This window comes from Trematomus bernacchii, unplaced genomic scaffold, assembly GCF_902827165.1.
Source record: "Trematomus bernacchii unplaced genomic scaffold, fTreBer1.1, whole genome shotgun sequence".
NCBI classification, from domain to species: Eukaryota; Metazoa; Chordata; class Actinopteri; order Perciformes; family Nototheniidae; genus Trematomus; species Trematomus bernacchii.
Genome location: NW_022987582.1, coordinates 10,149,397 through 10,166,891, shown reverse-complemented (window position 1 = coordinate 10,166,891; position 17,495 = coordinate 10,149,397). Strand labels below are relative to the sequence as shown.

Sequence of the window (17,495 nt, the reverse complement as noted above, 5' to 3'; positions counted from 1 at the left end):
GTGATTCTACTGAAATAACCTTTTCTTAGCATGAAGACACTTCCCAACAACATACTGTAAGTTCCTGCTTTCGAACTTGGCAACAAGTATGTATATGGAAAAAATATATAATAATACTATTAATAATATATTCAACATGTTCCTCAGATCATGTTTGTGTATGTGCGTACTGTATGCATGAACAGAAAAACTTGCAAGGAATTCCAAACAGATCACACCCTTTTCTTTTTGCATCTTTTTATATTTCTTCCCTCCCTCTTGTTTTCTTTTCACCTCTCCCTCCCTTCTTCTTCATGTTCAGTTTAGTCATTATTATTTTAACTTTTTTTTTTCTCTCATGCTGTTCCCTGTTACCTATCTGTGTCCTTTTAATGTTTGCAAGCCAATTACATCTGTTGTTGACCCTACCCCTACACCCTAACCCCTACACCCTAACCCCTGACACCCTAACCCTACACCTAACCTCTACACACTTCTACTAGTGGGGAATAGGAGTGGGTTATCAAGCCCTCCAACAGCAAGACTGCATCAGTCCTGACTAACCACCTGCACTACCTGATCGGACACATGATGAAACACGCTGTTTACAAACTGCTCCATGCAAACATTTACTGGAAAACCACGCAAAACAAGAACCACTTCATGGTTGTAAACATGCACAATTCTGAAAATGTCAAACTATTCCTTTAAGTAGGTCATGCTTGTTTTTGAAGACCATTTGCAGAATTTGACATTTTCACATATGCAGAAAACGACTTAAACATTATTCCTTCGACAACATATTTCTTAACCTGTTAAAAAGTGTCCTCATCACACTGAGCTTATTGCCAGCCACTCAAATGTGTAGGTGGCTGGTAATACATTTGTGAGTTTGTGTTTGTCTCATGACAGCAAATGAGGTTCTGCGGAAACCTACTGTAGCAGGAACTACCAGAGAAGATGTGACCATGGTATACAGAAATGAGTTAGAGACATTGAGTATATACTTTGTGTGGAAGACCAGAGTGTGTTTCTTTACATACAACCAACTTGCTTTTTCTTTTTCTTTTTTATTTGTAAGTCAAAAGAGAAAAAGAGTACCTTACAATGCAACAAAATGTAATGAGGCTGAGGCAGAACATCACGTTACAATCACAGTCATTTGCATACATGTTGTCATCCTTACAGTGGGCATTCCTAAACCTATATGAGGTATTTATTAAATACAAGTCATCACCGCTTTGTTTCCTTCATTGCTGTATAAGTGCAAACGGTTTTTAATTAAAACACCGCTATTTCCAAATATTGTCTATAAAGTACAGGTTTAGTAGATCCTGTGTGTTTCACTTCACCACACAGGGTCAGAAACTTAGCTTCTCCATTAATAAACCAGAGGTATTGATCATACAGTGATAGAATATTACCACATTAAACAAACCTTATTCCATATTATTCCATGATAAAGATAAAGGTTGATTATTCCCAGTTCCTGGATCAGCCCTGGTTGGTGCTGTTGTATTGAGCCTGGGGGACGGCCCAGTGAGCAGCAATCGAAAGGAGCCCTGCAGAGGTGTGGCTGCCGCTCAAAATCACTAGCTCTTGGCCCGGGTGGGACGGGTAGAAGTTAAAGGACTTCTGTAAGAGATCATCAACAAGTTAATACCTGACAATAAGTACTTGTAAATGTAAAATAATTAGTGGAGTAACCATTTAAGGTATTTTTCATTTCCTTGAGCATTTTTTCCCCTTGCATGCCAATTCTACTTACAGACAAAATATTACATTTCCTACTTCAAGACATTTGTCTGAAAGCTTTAAATCCTTTAAGAATTCATTATTTTCCAAAACATATAAAAAGCTGTAAAAAATAAGATGTTTTGTAATAAATGTGCAACTCATCAGTTTACACATTGCAGCTAAAATAATTTGTCTATTCATTTGATGGAAAATGTAAATTGTAGTCAACAGTAATATCCTGCATTTAAATAAGTGCCTATCAAAATAATCAAATGATTTAATATACAGTATATACCATATAACAGTCACAGGGATCTGTTTCTCTACATTATTTACATTTTACATATTACATTTGACTTAAATAACATTTAATGCAGGGCATTTACTTGTTACATAGTTATTTTAAAGTGTGATCATTAAAGATCAGAATACTTCTTCCATCATGGTGTAATTGAAACAAACACAAATTGTAGAGGAAGGTATTTACTTGAATGGGCTGGCCGACAATCAGAGAACGCCCACTGGAGGTCACGAAGATCAGCTGATAGATGTAGTTGGAGTGGTATTTCCCAGAGACCTGAAACATGTCCGTGAGAGCACAATGACATGTTAGTGCGTGTGGTTTGTCCCCAGTGAGTACACAAATGATGTTTTTAAAACAAGTTATAATACTACTTATATTTTCTGAACCTTTATTATAGATTATGTGTATAATTTTTATAATATATGTATATAAATGTCAATACACATTACAATACGTTGTCTGGTCACGTTTGAATCACGCACTTAAACCAATATCAATGTATTATTTAATATTATAAAGTCTCTCACCTGAATAAAGGACTCTCCTTCATTCAGGATCAGCTCTTGTACAGAGTTCACTTCACGACCAACCCTTTGTCCCCAACCAAATCCATAGCGCAGCTGCAAACTGCAAGGACACAGTCAGGAGTGAGGAAACACAAACAATGATTTATACAAGGGCAATATTTGACAGAAGAATGATCAGATTGAAACTATTTGGTATCCTCATAGATGGATATTGTGCTAGAACAAGTAGAAAAACATTGAAATAGAAAGCAGATCAATGGGGGTGAACCCTATGGTTTACTTTTGCACTTCCCCAGCTCATTAAACTTTCCATGGACCCTCCCCTTAATGCAGAAAAGGTTACTGCAACTATCCGTGCTAACAGTGGTGGAAGAAGCATTCAGATCCTTTAGCTAAGTAATTAAGCACTAATACTACACTGTAAACATACTCCATTACAAGCAAAAGTACTGCCTTGAGAATGGTACTTAATTAAAATTATTGAAGTATAATCAGGAATAGGTTTTTTAAGTATAAAGTAGCCATTGTAGAAAAAACTTTAACAAATATAAATAAATGAAAGTATTCATAAGGAAATGCAGCAAATCTCAACATTTGAAAAGCTGGAACTGTGAAATGTTTTTACAAAAAATGATATAAACAAAAAGCAAAATAACTGCCAATAACCTTTTTGTCAACCCGTTCATTATTTTAGGTGTACCTAAATATAACTTTGGATAGTTTAATCTACATCAATACATTCAAGACAATATTTCACTTTGAAATGTAGTGGTTGGTATAATGTGGCACATAAAGAAAATACTTAAGTAAAGTACAAATACCACAAATGTACAGTATTTAAGTTAATATACCTAATTACATTTCACCCTTGCCTGTTAATATTTTCTTCAATAAAATAAATGAAATCAATTACTACAACTCAGGAAATTATAGAATTAAGTGGAGCAGGAATAATTCAGATTGGTGCACCTTTTGCTAACATCACCCATACAATCTAGGGTTACAACAAAACCTACAGACAGAAATACAGTGGAGTGACATGTTTTTCTGAACATTAGACCTCCATTTTTGTTTTCTGTGTGTGCTTCTTTATTGCTTCATTCTTAGACTGGTAACTAACCCTTACCCTCACCTTCTTTCAAAAGAACCTTGTATCACTCGCCCTTCAGCTTAAATAATATATGCACAATGTTAGACCCTCTTTAACTTCCATACAGTTCTTATAATTTGTGTTAAAGAAGGAGGACAGACTGACCCAGTGATGTAACTGTTGGTATTTTCCCAGAGTCTGATCCCTGTGATTGGTCCATTTTCATTTTCTGTGGAGAATGGCGTGCCTCCACCATTACCAACAGCGGGGGAGAAGGAGTACTGAGGCAAGGGAGCTGGAGAAGTAAAATATGTATTATGTGAGAGGAAGCCATACTGCTTCGGCATTGGTTCTGATAGCAACGTTTCTGATAGGTCTGTGGGCGTAAAGCCAGCCCACATTACGTCATATCGGACGCCAATCTGGATCAGCTCCGTTGTTCCCCCGTTTTTAGAGATTTGCACACGGAGGAAAAGAGAGAGGGTTGTATTTTCTGACACTTTGTGAGTTCCCTGAGACACCGGGGACACATATTTATGTATAAAAAACATAAAAAAATGCATTTTGCATGATAGGTCCCCTTTAAATCTTTATATCTTACCTGTCATGCAGCTGGCCCAGAGCACCGCAAGGAACAGGAAGGAAAACATTCTGGTGGGTGAATGAGTCCAGAACAACACTGAAATCTGATTAAACAATTCATCAAAACACTATAATGATCAAATATCCGTCAACATTTATTTAGACAAAAAAACAGTCTGACATTCTTCTTTAAGAAGCAAAAATCCTCTGCATGAACAAAAGCCAGTGTGAATTATAATAAAGGCATTGGAATTTAAATGAGCTCTACCCGTTAACATTACATTACATATCACTGAGCTGACGCTTTTATCCAAAGCGACTTACAATAAGTGCAAAAACCATAAAAATTCTAACTCTGAACAACAAAGAAAGTGACGATATATTCACTTCAAGCAAGATCATACTGTACCATACAAGTAAGTGCTGGTGAATAAGTTACAAGGCCTAAACTAACAAAAAAAAGTCAGCAATAATTTAATTGCCAAGGTAAAATCGAAATAGATGTGTTTTCAGATGTGCATAGTTTCTGCACAGTAAGATGCTAATAAAGTTTATCTGAAAATCCATTATCAACAACTGCACAGATGCTCACCTGCAAAGTAGATCTCCTGAAACCAGCTTAAGTCCTGAGCAAAGTGTGAGATGGCACTAGAAGACTGGCACCTATATATACACACACACACACACACACACACACACACACACACACACACACACACACACACACACACACACACACACACACACACACACACACACACACACACACACACACACACACACACACACACACACACACACACACACACACACACACACACACACACACACACACACACACACACACACACACACACACACACACACACACACACACACACACACACACACACACACACACACACACACACACACACACACACACACACACACCTCTGAAAGCTGAACAATAGCAGACTAAGTGGCAGAGGGTTTAAACTGATCCAGGATGACAGTGATGACATTCTTTTTGGGTTTAACATACTTACGGGTAAGGACAGCCCCTGTGCTTTTCCAAGCTAAACCAGTTTTGTGAAGCGGTTTGCAATCACAACTTGAAGACACTCTAGAAGTTACTTTACATCTTTATCCTGTTAAGCCCCAAGCCTGTTTTTCAGGTCTCAGGCTCGAAAATGACCTTTCCAGAACAAATGACCATATCTTCCCTTCTAAAAGGGGAAAATTAATAATCTTTTTTCTCAAAGTAATGATAAACCTGTGAGTTGGATGTAGAAAAGTCAGAATTAATATAGATGTTTTTTATTTTAAAGAAAATTCAGATTGAACATAGTAAAAACCTGTAAATTATAGTGTCCGTCCAAAAATCTTTTTTTACTTATAGTGAAAACCACTCTTGGATGATGGGTTTGTAGACTAAAAGCTTCAGGAATCCAAAGTACAACATATAATAAGTACCCTGTATCAAGATTGATGCAAAACAAGTGGCATTTTACCTTTTTAGAGAAAATGGGCATATTTGCCGTTTCTCTGGAACCCATTGGTCGATTTTGATGATTGACATCTCTTTTGAACCGTTAGAGCCAATAGAATCGAAGGTGAATTTCCACATACACACCAACGTTACCATTGAGAAGTGGGGGCTATGCGCACGCAGTTTGCACAAAGCGAAACCTAACTTACGCTCTGAAATCTGAAAACTTAAAACTAGGTTTATTGCTTATGGATTATCAGAAATCATTTCAAAGTGACACAGACACATTGGATTAACCTTCACCAGCATTGTTATCGTTTTAATGCCATTGAAGACAACTTTTGATCAGACAACAACAAAGGCCGTGTTTGCTACCTAATGCCACATGTTGTGATGTCTGTTTTTGTTTCTAATGTTGCGAGTTCTGATCATGGAGTGATGATACAGACACCTATCGATTCTGTGTATTCTCACGATGCTAATCGATGGGTTGGATGTGCAGTTACGATAAGTAATAAGGGTGTTATACCGTGAGTTCTGTGCTAACAGCGTTAATTTTGTTCTGCTCAGGGCTAATTCAGAGGCTCAGCGTTAGCTTTGTGTTTTCTTTTGCTAAAAAAAAAAAAATCATCAGTTAGCTGAGTTTCTTCCCGTTACATTGATATGAAACATTCATAGCTTATTAAATCTTAAGAAGCCCTCAGACACTGTTGCTTGCAGATGTTATGGTTTCGGACCCGCCGAAGGGTCCGTGGGGCTTAACTATTGGCAGATAGACTTGACCCAGTTTTCATGAAAAAGTAGATGCTACATTTTTTTTCTTTCGGAGCAGATTATGGATTTTTGTCGTTGGAGGCTTAAAAAAACGAGTTAATAATAATAATACATTTATATTGTATAGCGCTTTGCCTGGTGCTCAAAGCGCAGTTTAACGTTTATTCTGGACCTTAGAGAAAGCATGGAAGATATATTCTTTAAGTGGGCATCTCTATCTGCAGGTAGTATTATGTGATATAATAGGAGTCTTAAAAGCTGCTAAATGGTCCATAAGGTGTTTCGTTAAGATGCTTTGTACATTTTTCTGGGTGCATCCCAAAATTCCGCCCCAAAATAAAATCTTACACTAACATACAACAAATAAAGACATGATATAGTATAGTTGTGTTTGTTAATCACAGGCCTGCTTGTGTGTTTTTAATTGCTACATGGCAAGTATTCAAATGTGTGTAGACACTTTTGGATTTACATTAAGTTGAAGTTAAATGTAATTTATAAATGAATCAAACCTTCATCACAAATATAGGCCTTTTTAAATGGCCAAAAATCATATCAATTTGAAAGTTTGGTAAACCAAAAAATGTAATTCTTCTGTTAAAACAGAAATTAAACATGTTCCTCAGTGACTTGAACCAGGAAATGACATGCTGGGAAAGTTCCACAGCCGTGCTTTCAATGGTTCAACTGGAATAACCTTTGTTATCATTATACACACACTTCCCAACAACATCACTTCCTGGTTTCGGATATGTTCCATGTACATGGAAATAAAAGAATGATAATACAAATAATAATATATTAAACATTTTCCTCAGATCATGTTTGTGCATTTGTTTTATTTCTTACCTCCCTTTTGTTTCTTTTTCGCCTCTCCCTCTCTTCTTCCTTTTTAATTTAGTTGTTACCTTTTTATTTTAACATCTTTTTTCTCTGATGCTGTCCCCTGTTACCTATCTGTGTACTTTTAATGTTTTGCCAACCAATGACGTCTGTTGTTGACTTTATAATGTATTTTTCAGTCCAAATTAACCACCTGTGTGTCCACAAAATGGTGAATAAAGGGAAACAAGATATACAAATAACAAAAAAGTAAATCCATAAATGAGAATGATCATGGCAGTAGTTGGTGTAGTATTTATTGAATTCATTTTATTGTGCATACTTTGTGAAAAAGAATAAAACAAATTAAAAAGGGAACCTTATTGAGGAAGGGGCAAGGAAAAATGAAGGTGCTAGGGCAGGCATCCTCAAAGTCTGGACTCAGGTCCGGATCCGGACCGAACCACAACTGTCTCTGGACTCTGAGCAAATTATACTTTTCATATGTATTATCTGTATTATCTGTGTTATCTGCGAGACATCGCCACAACGCAACGAGTCAAAATTCTCCGCTATGTCCGCTGCAAACAGCGCTCTGCATGTCAGACTGTTCCACTGTCTGTGTGTGTCTGTCAACGCTATGGTCCAATCACATTCAGCATCCCGTCAGCGTTTTTTTCCCCCACCAACAGTCTGCGAATCAGAGGCACAGTAGGGCGGGTCTTCGCGGAATGCAGGTGGGAAAAATGCGTGTGTGTTTAAAAAAAGACAGAGCGAGAGTTAACAGCTCATCTAGTTGCATCTGTACTGTAGCTAGTAGCCTAGTTTCACCTACCGGGGTGGCATGGGGTGGCAACTGCCACCCTTAAAATAGGCCTTGCCACCCCAGCTGCCACCTCAGTTGGCAGCTTTGTTTTGAAAGAAAAGTTGTGGCTCATCGGGCATTTATGAGAGAAAGTCTCTAATGTCCAAATGCAAGTGAATGCAGCACAAGATGCACGTCTTGTAACCCCTCCCCCGGCCCTGGCGCGAGCGTGGAAATATGATTGGCGATTTCATCGAACGGTACGGCGCAAAACGAGAAGCATTCGGACCCAAGTACTGAAGGAATGAGGTATTTGCGGTCTACAATGACAGAGAAGAGACTGTCAGTTTGGCTGTACTCAGCATTGAATCAAAACGCACTAAAGCTGTTGATCTTAATAGGTTTGTGAGGCGTTTTGCTGAACAAAATGGTAATCGCCGCATTCAGCTGTAATAGACATGTCAACTTGATGCTCTGCTCACGAATGAGCATACAAAACTGTTAAGATGATGACCTTACGTGTGTAAATATATTTTTTTCTTTGTGGGGGTCTGCCCCCAAAAACAGTTTTAAGTCCTGAGAAAGTAAAATAAGACGGTGTGTAAAACCACACTGCCCAGCCAAAAAAAAGTAACCACTTTGATTTAACTAGGCCAGTAAGTAAGGGCTTTCCACTGGATAATAACTGAAGTATAAAAGAATGCATGACTGAAGTGATGGAGACCATGTTTGAAGGCAAACAAAAAGGAAAAAACAGGTCAAATCAAGCAAATCCCCCTCTCAGATTCCACAGCAAGGCAAGGCAAGGCAAGTTTATTTATATAGCACCTTTCAACACAAGGCAATTCAAAGTGCTTTACAAAAATGGAAGACATTAAGAAAATGGCATTTAAAATCAGTCATTAAAAATAAAAGATAATAAAATAAACATTAAAAGAAAAAAAATACATGGATAAAAGTTACAGTGCAGTTTAAGATGTGAATAGTTCAATTAAAAGCAGCGGCAAACAGAAAAGTCTTCAGCCTGGATTTAAAAGTAGTCAGAGTTGCAGCGGACCTGCAGGTTTCTGGGAGTTTGTTCAGATATTTGGAGCATAATAACTGAACGCTGCTTCTCCATGTTTAGTTCTGACTCTGGGGACAGAAAGCTGACCAGTCCCTGAAGACCTGAGAGCAACCAGAAGAACATAAATACTGGCTGGTGATTTGATTAATCAGCTTTGTGATGGAATAAAAAATGCACAGTGCATTTCCTTAGCTGTGGATGAGTCCACTGACACCACTGACAATGCTCAGTTGCTGGTGTTTGTGAGTTTTTATGATGAGGCAAAGGGGAGTTTGTTGAAGATGTGTTGGGCCTGACAAACCTCAATGGACACACAAGGGGGCAAGACATTTATAAAGCAATAATGGGAATGCTGAATGAAAGAGGGTGCAGCTGCCTTTATTCATAACTGTGCAGCTCTCACACTGCGACTCTGAGGGATCAAGCACAGACACAATAACAATGAAAACTGCTGCATACAGATTATTGTTGTTTTTGCAACCTCGTGTTAAGAATCTTGTTGCAATTGTTTAAAAGTTTGAATGACCGTAATAAACGGACCTTTGTCTTATTGACATTTTTTTTTTGGACCTTTAAGATTTGTATTTGAGTACCCCTGTGCTAGGGTGTCTATAGTGTTACAATATGAAGCGTATTTGTCACAATGCCACAAAGATTACTGGCCTGGATCATAACACTATTTTGTAATAATTTAATGGTTACCTATCGGGAGAACTTTAACCTGAACGATTAAGTTCATTTTGTCTATCGACCGCAGAAAAACATTATAAAAGTCCCTGACAGTAAACACGTCTGAAGTCAGCCATGTGAGAATGTTTTACGGTAGATGCTTTCAGAGATAGCCAGAGCTGACGTTGGGCATGAAACCAAGAAATACCTTCTATTACACGCAAAGTAAGGCCCCGGCTCCACGAGGACAAATACGGCAAAACGCATCGGAGTAACGCAAATGCAACCGCAAAAAACCTTCCGTCCCCACGCAATATACACCGGATTGTGTCAAGCTCCACGAGACGGCTCCGTTTACATCCAAACGCTGGAAAAGCTGCAGTACATATGCCGAACCTGTACGTGGCGCTGTAACTTCCTCCACAAAAGCAGCAACTTCCTCCACAAAAGCAGCGAAGAAGAATGGTTGTCATGGCTGCACTTCTGTGTATTCTCCGCGGTGGGGGCCGACAGAACCGGGCAGAGTTTTTCGCCGGTCAGCGTGTGTTAAAGTTTAAATCTTCCGGACAAAATTATAAAAGTGCCGGTCAAAGGTCTTCATTGTTATTTATTGAGCTTTAAAACAAATGAATAACGACGATATAATGATATATGAAAATAAAATACACAGAGCCTGTCTCTTTTTCCTCTCTTCTGACAGCGTCAGTGTCTGTCTCATGCAGCAGCTGATCCTGTAATGAGTGACCCGACAGTAAAAATGAACATATTTATAACTAGTTTAGGTAGTTTGAGAGGTAATTAAAATAGCTAAGGGTGATGATCTGACTTGAAGTGTGTGTTTTGCTCCCGCTGCATCACAGCGGCAGGAGCTGCGTGTCTCCGTCCTGTCAGATTAGACTTCACTCGCGTTTATGTCCATATCGAGATAAAGATAAATAATCTGAATTCAAGGAGGAGCTCCTGTAGATGTTGCACAAAGAACTGTAGCATGGTCAGTAGCGACTGGAGCACGATAGCAACCCTGCGGGGGAGAGGCGGGGAGAGGCGGGGCTATGAAAACGAATGACCGTATAGGCGACTCCACGGCCCCGTTGGACCCCCCAGAGCGCTCCGTTCCCAGATCTATCCACCTTTGGACCCGTTGTCGTTTGCGGGGTCTGTTTCTACGTTTCCCTTACGGCGTCGTCGAGCTTAGAGGGCTATACGCATGAGAAATATGCGGATTCAACCCGTTTTCGTCCCCGTGGAGCCGGGGCCTAAGAAAGAGAGGAAGGAAAAGTTCAAAGGGCATTTGAAAAAACGATCCGAAGAGAAGACCAAAGTTTGACATGACCATCTTTTATAATATTTCTTCTGCAGTTCTATCACTCTAGTTCTATTCCCATTCCTCTCCATGATATCAGCTTGACAAAACCATTGTTTGTTGATAAATGTTTAATCAAATTGCACTTTCGTTAAGCACCGTGCCACCTGTCAAATATTTTTAAAACCTGTTGCAGTGGCAAGAATTCATTTGGGTTGCATGCCTGTCTTTTAGGTCCCTGATGGGAAGTGTGGGCGTGTGTGTGTGTGTGTGTGTGTGTGTGTGTGTGTGTACATATATAGGTGCCAGTCTTCTAGTGCCATCTCACACTTTGCTCAGGACTCAAGCTGGTTTCAGGAGATCTACTTTGCAGGTGAGCATCTGTGCAGTTGTTGATAATGGACTTTCAGATAGACTTTATTAGCATCTTACTGTGCAGAAACTATGCACATCTGAAAACACATCTATTTCGATTTTCGTGTGTTTGTGTGTTTGTTTGTGTGTTTGTGTGTGTGTGTGTGAGTCTTAAACAATGCCCTCATCACACTGAGCTTATTGCTAACCACTAACACCTGCTTGTCCCAACCTTGTGAGTTTGTGCGTGTCTCATTACAGCAAATGTTGTTCTGCGGACACCTAATGTAGCAGGAACTATAGTCATTTCGTTAATTTCAGAAGTAATTTAACAGATGATCTGTCTGATAATGAGGATATGAACAGGTAAGGGAAAAAGAGGTTGAAGTTCACATAAAGATCACAAATAATCCTCCAAAGTGCTCTCACAATTTCTGTACATAACTACCACTTTGAAAGTGCACAGTCCTTCCACATTTTAATTTGACATGTTCTCATTTAGTGGGAATGCTGTTAACAGCATTCCAACTATCTGTTCTTCTACGCACAAAATTCTTTATTATTATTCCGCCCGTTATTTTGCCGGTCTTCTTCTCCCGCATTGAACATCGCAGAAACTCCGTTCGAACATCAAAACGTTCAGCTCGGTCGGGAATCCATGGCTATTACTTTTCTCATTCATAACTTTCATAATTCCAGAGATACATCCCATAATTCATCACATTTTTAACCATTGAAGTCAATGGAGAAAATCTTCAGACTTGAACAAATCTTCATGCGACTTCAACTGCTAACTGTTCCTTCATACTTTCACTCAGAAACCTCATTCCAGCTTTAAAATGTTACACATCTTTCTGACATTATTCGTGTAACACAACTTTTAAATCTGATTCTTACTTTTAGAGATATTAAACATTGTTCAGACCTTGGTAAAGAGGCTTTCTTCAGATTTTAACATTAACTAGAGTGTGTGATGTCACAGCTAGAGTGTAGGAAATCTTGAAATTTGCCTTCATATTATTTTTTAAAACTGCCATAATTCCCAAACCCTACATTCCTGAGACATAATGTGTCATGACAAACGTAGGAAAACATCTCGTAGCTTGAAAAATGACAAATAATTAAGCAAAAATAATTAAAGGGGACCTATCATGCAAAATGCACTTTTGTACGTCTTTTATAGATGAATAATGTGTCCCCGGTGTTCCAGGGAACTCACCAAGTGTCAGAAAACACAACCCTCTCTATTTTCCTCCATACCCAAATCTCTAAAAAAGGGGCTGCAACGGATCTGATACAGACTGATCCAGATTTGAACACTTCTATGATGTCACAGAAGTGGCGCTACGGCTATTGGGCCAACTCTCCACCTATCAGGGGAATGTGGGGTTGGGCCACGGCCGGCCATTGCCACTCGAAAGCGCTGGAGACGCTGTAGTACATATGCCAGGCCTGTAAGTGGCGCTGTAGTCTGCCACAAAAGCAGTGAAGAAGACTTCCCGCCCATAGTTACCATGGTTACCCTTCTGTTTATTCTCCGCTGTGGCTTTTTTTCTCCCTCCCCGAGGCAAGCGTTTGCTCCCGCTGCTTTAATTCAATGCAATCCCTCCCCGTCGAGGCAAGCACTGTAATTCTCTCCGGTTAGTCCACCAGCAGATGACAAACACCCACCTCTCCGCCTCTTCCAAGGAACGAGGGGACCGTGCGGCAGAGTTTCAGTTTCAGTTTCTTTCGCCGGTCAAGATGTCCGTTAAAGTTTAAATCTTCCGGACAAAATTAGAAAAGTGCCGGTCAAAGGTCTTCTTTGTTATTTATTGAGCTTTAAAACAAATGAATAACGACTCTATAGGCCTATAATAATATAATAAAACCATAGACTGTATATATAAATAAAACACGGAGATCTTTTTTTCTCCCCCTCTTGAGCTCTTGACTTGATCAGAGCACGGCTTCCCTCTCCTGCAGGGGGGCGTGGTCAGCTGCAGCTCACAAAATCAGCCCCGTAGACAGCAAACAGCACATAGAGCGAAATGAGGCATGGCTAAAATGCATGATCTGTTTGGTATTTTGAAAACAGAAACGTATAAATATACCTTATACTGTATAGGTATGGCCCTACAATATATCATTTAAATATAGCATGATAGGTGTCCTTTAAACAAAATACCTCTTGAGGGCATGAAGTGACAAAACCTTTCAACATGTCTCCATTAAAGCCCATTGTAATTTCAGGCTGATATTTCCTCACAGCAGCCTTTAGTTAATCTGCCAAAAAGGCCACATTATTGACCCGAAAGTACACAAAAAGCACACTTCAGATACTCAAGGTCCTTGAGATGCTTCACGCTTTGAAATGTCACCGATATCTGTTACGGTTCTTCAACAAAACGTTCACATGTAACAGGTTTATCTCTCATTCAGAACAATGGAAACCTTTGATCTCTGGACACCTTGTTAGCTCAAATATAAACACCTGTGTCATGGAACACGATGATGTCATAACTCCAACTGACATGCTCAGAGCAGCAGACTTCAGATAATGGTTAATGGTCCTGCCCTCAACAGCTCTACGTCAATTATGGGGTGTCATCATATGCCGTTTCCATCAAGAGAAGAGAGAGAGGGCGATCAAGAGAAGAGAGAGAGGGTGATAAAAGAGTGAGAGGGTGATCAAGAGTGAGACGGTGATCAAGAGAAGAGAGAGGGCGATCAAGAGAAGAGAGAGAGGGCGATCAAGAGAAAATAGAGAGGGCGATCAAGAGGAGAGAGAGAGGGTGATAGAAGAGCGAGAGGGTGATCAACAAAGAGAGAGAGGGCGATCAAGAGAAGAGAGAGAGGGCAATCAAGAGGAGAGAGAGAGAGGGCGATCAAGAGGAGAGAGAGAGGGCGATAGAAGAGTGAGAGGGCGATCAAGAGAAGAGAGAGAGGGTGATAGAAGAGTGAGAGGGTGATCAAGAGAAGAGAGAGGGCAATCAAGAGAAGAGAGAGAGGGTGATAAAAGAGTGAGAGGGTGATCAAGAGTGAGAGGGTGATCAAGAGAAGAGAGATAGGGCGATCAAGAGAAGAGAGAGAGGGCGATCAAGAGAAGATAGAGGGCGATCAAGAGGAGAGAGAGAGGGCGATCAAGAGAAGAGAGAGAGGGTGATCAAGAGAAGAGAGAGAGGGCAATCAAGAGAAGAGAGAGAGGGTGATAAAAGAGTGAGAGGGTGATCAAGAGTGAGAGGGTGATCAAGAGAAGAGAGATAGGGCGATCAAGAGAAGAGAGAGAGGGCGATCAAGAGAAGATAGAGGGCGATCAAGAGGAGAGAGAGGGCGATCAAGAGAAGAGAGAGAGGGTGATAGAAGAGCGAGAGGGTGATCAACAAAGAGAGAGAGGGCGATCAAGAGAAGAGAGAGAGGGCGATCAAGAGGAGAGAGAGAGGGCAATCAAGAGAAGAGAGAGAGGGCGATCAAGAGGAGAGAGAGAGGGCGATCAAGAGAAGAGAGAGAGGGTGATACAAGAGTGAGAGGGTGATCAAGAGAAGAGAGAGAGGGCGATCAAGAGAAGAGAGAGCGATCAAGAGAAGAGAGAGAGGGTGATAGAAGAGTGAGAGGGTGATCAAGAGAAGAGAGAGAGAGCGATCAAGAGACAGTCCAGCTGTGAAGACATCTACGGGACAGTTTTGAGATTTCTTCAAATGCCGTTGCCATGGTAACACAATGCCCGCCATGAAACACGGTTTTCTCATAACTTCAGTGAAAATGCTCCAAATGGCCCAAAACTTCACAGGTTTGGTAACGATGCAGCCATCAACGCATCTAAGCGTATTATGGGATGTCATCAAATGCCGTTGGCATGGCGACAGATCATTCACCATCAAGTTAGTTCAAAAGTTTGCAGTTCAAATATTCTGCTGCTTTTCCAAGCCTTTTTACTTTCTTTTCGTCTCTCATCACACATTCAAGCCCCCAGTGTTCATGTATCATTTCAATCTAAATTCTTCACTTTCTTCTTACACATTACATTTCAGCATAGCAGTTTAGCTTCAGATTTTCAGCATAAAGCATTCCCACTAGCAATTTCTTCAGGAATTGCATTCTCTAGTTATAGTTTATTCTTGTATGGTTCAATTTCCTGTATGCATCTTGTTTACATAGTGTTGTTTTAACAGTTATATGTTTGCTTGAATTTCATGTTTGCAAAATGTGCTGTGCTTATGCCATTAAACACCAAATCTAATTTCTTATATGTGTTAACCTTCTTTGGGTCTGTGTCTGATTCTGAGGAGGGGGGTGTTGAAGGAAGTGGAGGCGGGTGTTGCAGTCAGGTGTGGAAGTCTGAGGACATCTGGTGGATGGAAGGACAATTGTAGAGGAATGATTAAAGGAAGTGGCTGAAGAGTGACACAGGGAGGCAGGAAGTGACAATGAAATGAATAACACATCAGTGTGCAATGTAGTGTCCAATATATTATTCCTAAACATTTGCACAACTAATTACTTTGAATACTTCAGTTGTACTTATCTCATGCTGTATTATCGAAGGACCTGTGAGTCCGTTAAATTGAATGCATTCTTTGCATAATAATACAAAAAGAAACATAATTATTATATAAAAACAAGACAAAAATAAGGGAAAAAATGTAATAAAAAGTGACAGTGTGAAGGTGTTCCTCATTGCTCAACATGTCCTGTCGTTCCTCTTCTCTCCACTAAGTGCCCTCCTTGTGCTACTCAAGATCAGCTGACCTGCATGCGCTGCTGTTTAATGAGCCATGCAGTGTACAGTAGCAGCATACTTCATTCACTAGAGAGCATTTGAGTCTGATGTTTGGCTGAGAATTATCTCAATATAAGCATGGAGGCATGTAGCGCAGCGTACTAGTGCCTTGGTGTTCGGATCAGGACAGGTTCAAACCCCACTGCAGTGCTGTCAGCATATCGTTGTGTGTGACGTGCGGTGAGGTTCATGGCTGGTGAGGCACTGACTCACTGAGTCAGATTTACAAATATTATATTTTGACCTTAATCGAAATATTCGGTTATTTTCAAAAGCTTTTTTAGTCTGATGCTTCGATTCATTTTAAACAGACCGTTCAACAAAAGGATACCCAAAATCTAAATATTGGATTGTTCTTTCTTAGTAAGATCCCATTTTCATTACAAATGTGGTCTTACCTTGACTTGAAGATGAAGTCCATGCTATCCTTCTGGACAACAATCTCTATTACTTTTTTGTAAAAGTCCTCCTTATCTTCCTGTAGTTTCAAAAGTCTAGTTTGTTACAGTAGCAACAAGAACCTGTGGGCTCACGTGCGCCCTTCAGTGCGGCAGAGGTTATGGCTGCCTCCCCTGGTGCTTTTTTCATTGCCGTTGTATGATGAGACCAGCGGGCCTAAATATCATATATACGTGAAATAAGTTATTTAGAGACTATGGATGGCGAGGATAAATGTAATAAAGGGATCTACAAACATTACATTGGTGACCTACAGTGAGATGGTAACAGGCATGCGCTTAGGGCCCGCTTTCCAGCCAGTTTCTGTGGGGTGACGCATTCTGAGGTGAGGCAGATCTCATCTGTGCCTCACCTTACCCCACAGCAACTGGCTTGAGCGCGCTCACAAAATAAGTGCCCGCGCTAAATTAGTGCCCGTGCTCCAGCAAGTTACTGTGGGCTCGTCCCTGCCTCACTTCTCATTGCTCCCGTAGCGGAGCTCGGCAAATTTGCTGATTTTGACTATAAAAAGCGATTGGAATCATACATAAATCACACTTACAACACAGATCAGTGGAGACATTTTATTATTATTACTATTTAGTTTTTCTTTAGTTGTTTTTCCGTTACATTGGAGTATGACAGGTGAGGCTCTGCCTCCCCTGCCTCCCCTGACTGCACGTCACTGGTTGTGTCCCTGGGCAAGACACTTCACCCTAAATTGCTCCTGTGGGAATTGTCCACAGTATTGAGTATGTAAGTCGCTTTGGATAAAGCGTCTAACAAGTAACATGTAATGTAATGTAATAAAAGTA

The 17,495-nt window shown here is 40.1% G+C and overlaps 1 protein-coding gene across 1 annotated transcript; it reads right to left on the bottom strand.

Annotated features, from left to right (window-relative positions):
- Window positions 1-1,029: 1,029 nt before the first annotated feature.
- On the bottom strand, window positions 1,030-4,857 carry LOC117480128 (zymogen granule membrane protein 16-like). Its single transcript, XM_034127314.1, has 6 exons — window positions 4,812-4,857; window positions 4,239-4,288; window positions 3,803-3,932; window positions 2,548-2,647; window positions 2,204-2,293; window positions 1,030-1,614 (listed from the first exon to the last, which is right to left on the bottom strand). Exons 2-6 carry the CDS (start codon window positions 4,285-4,287, stop codon window positions 1,474-1,476), a joined length of 510 nt encoding a protein of 169 aa, XP_033983205.1. The 5' UTR covers window position 4,288; window positions 4,812-4,857; the 3' UTR covers window positions 1,030-1,473.
- Window positions 4,858-17,495: the final 12,638 nt, after the last annotated feature.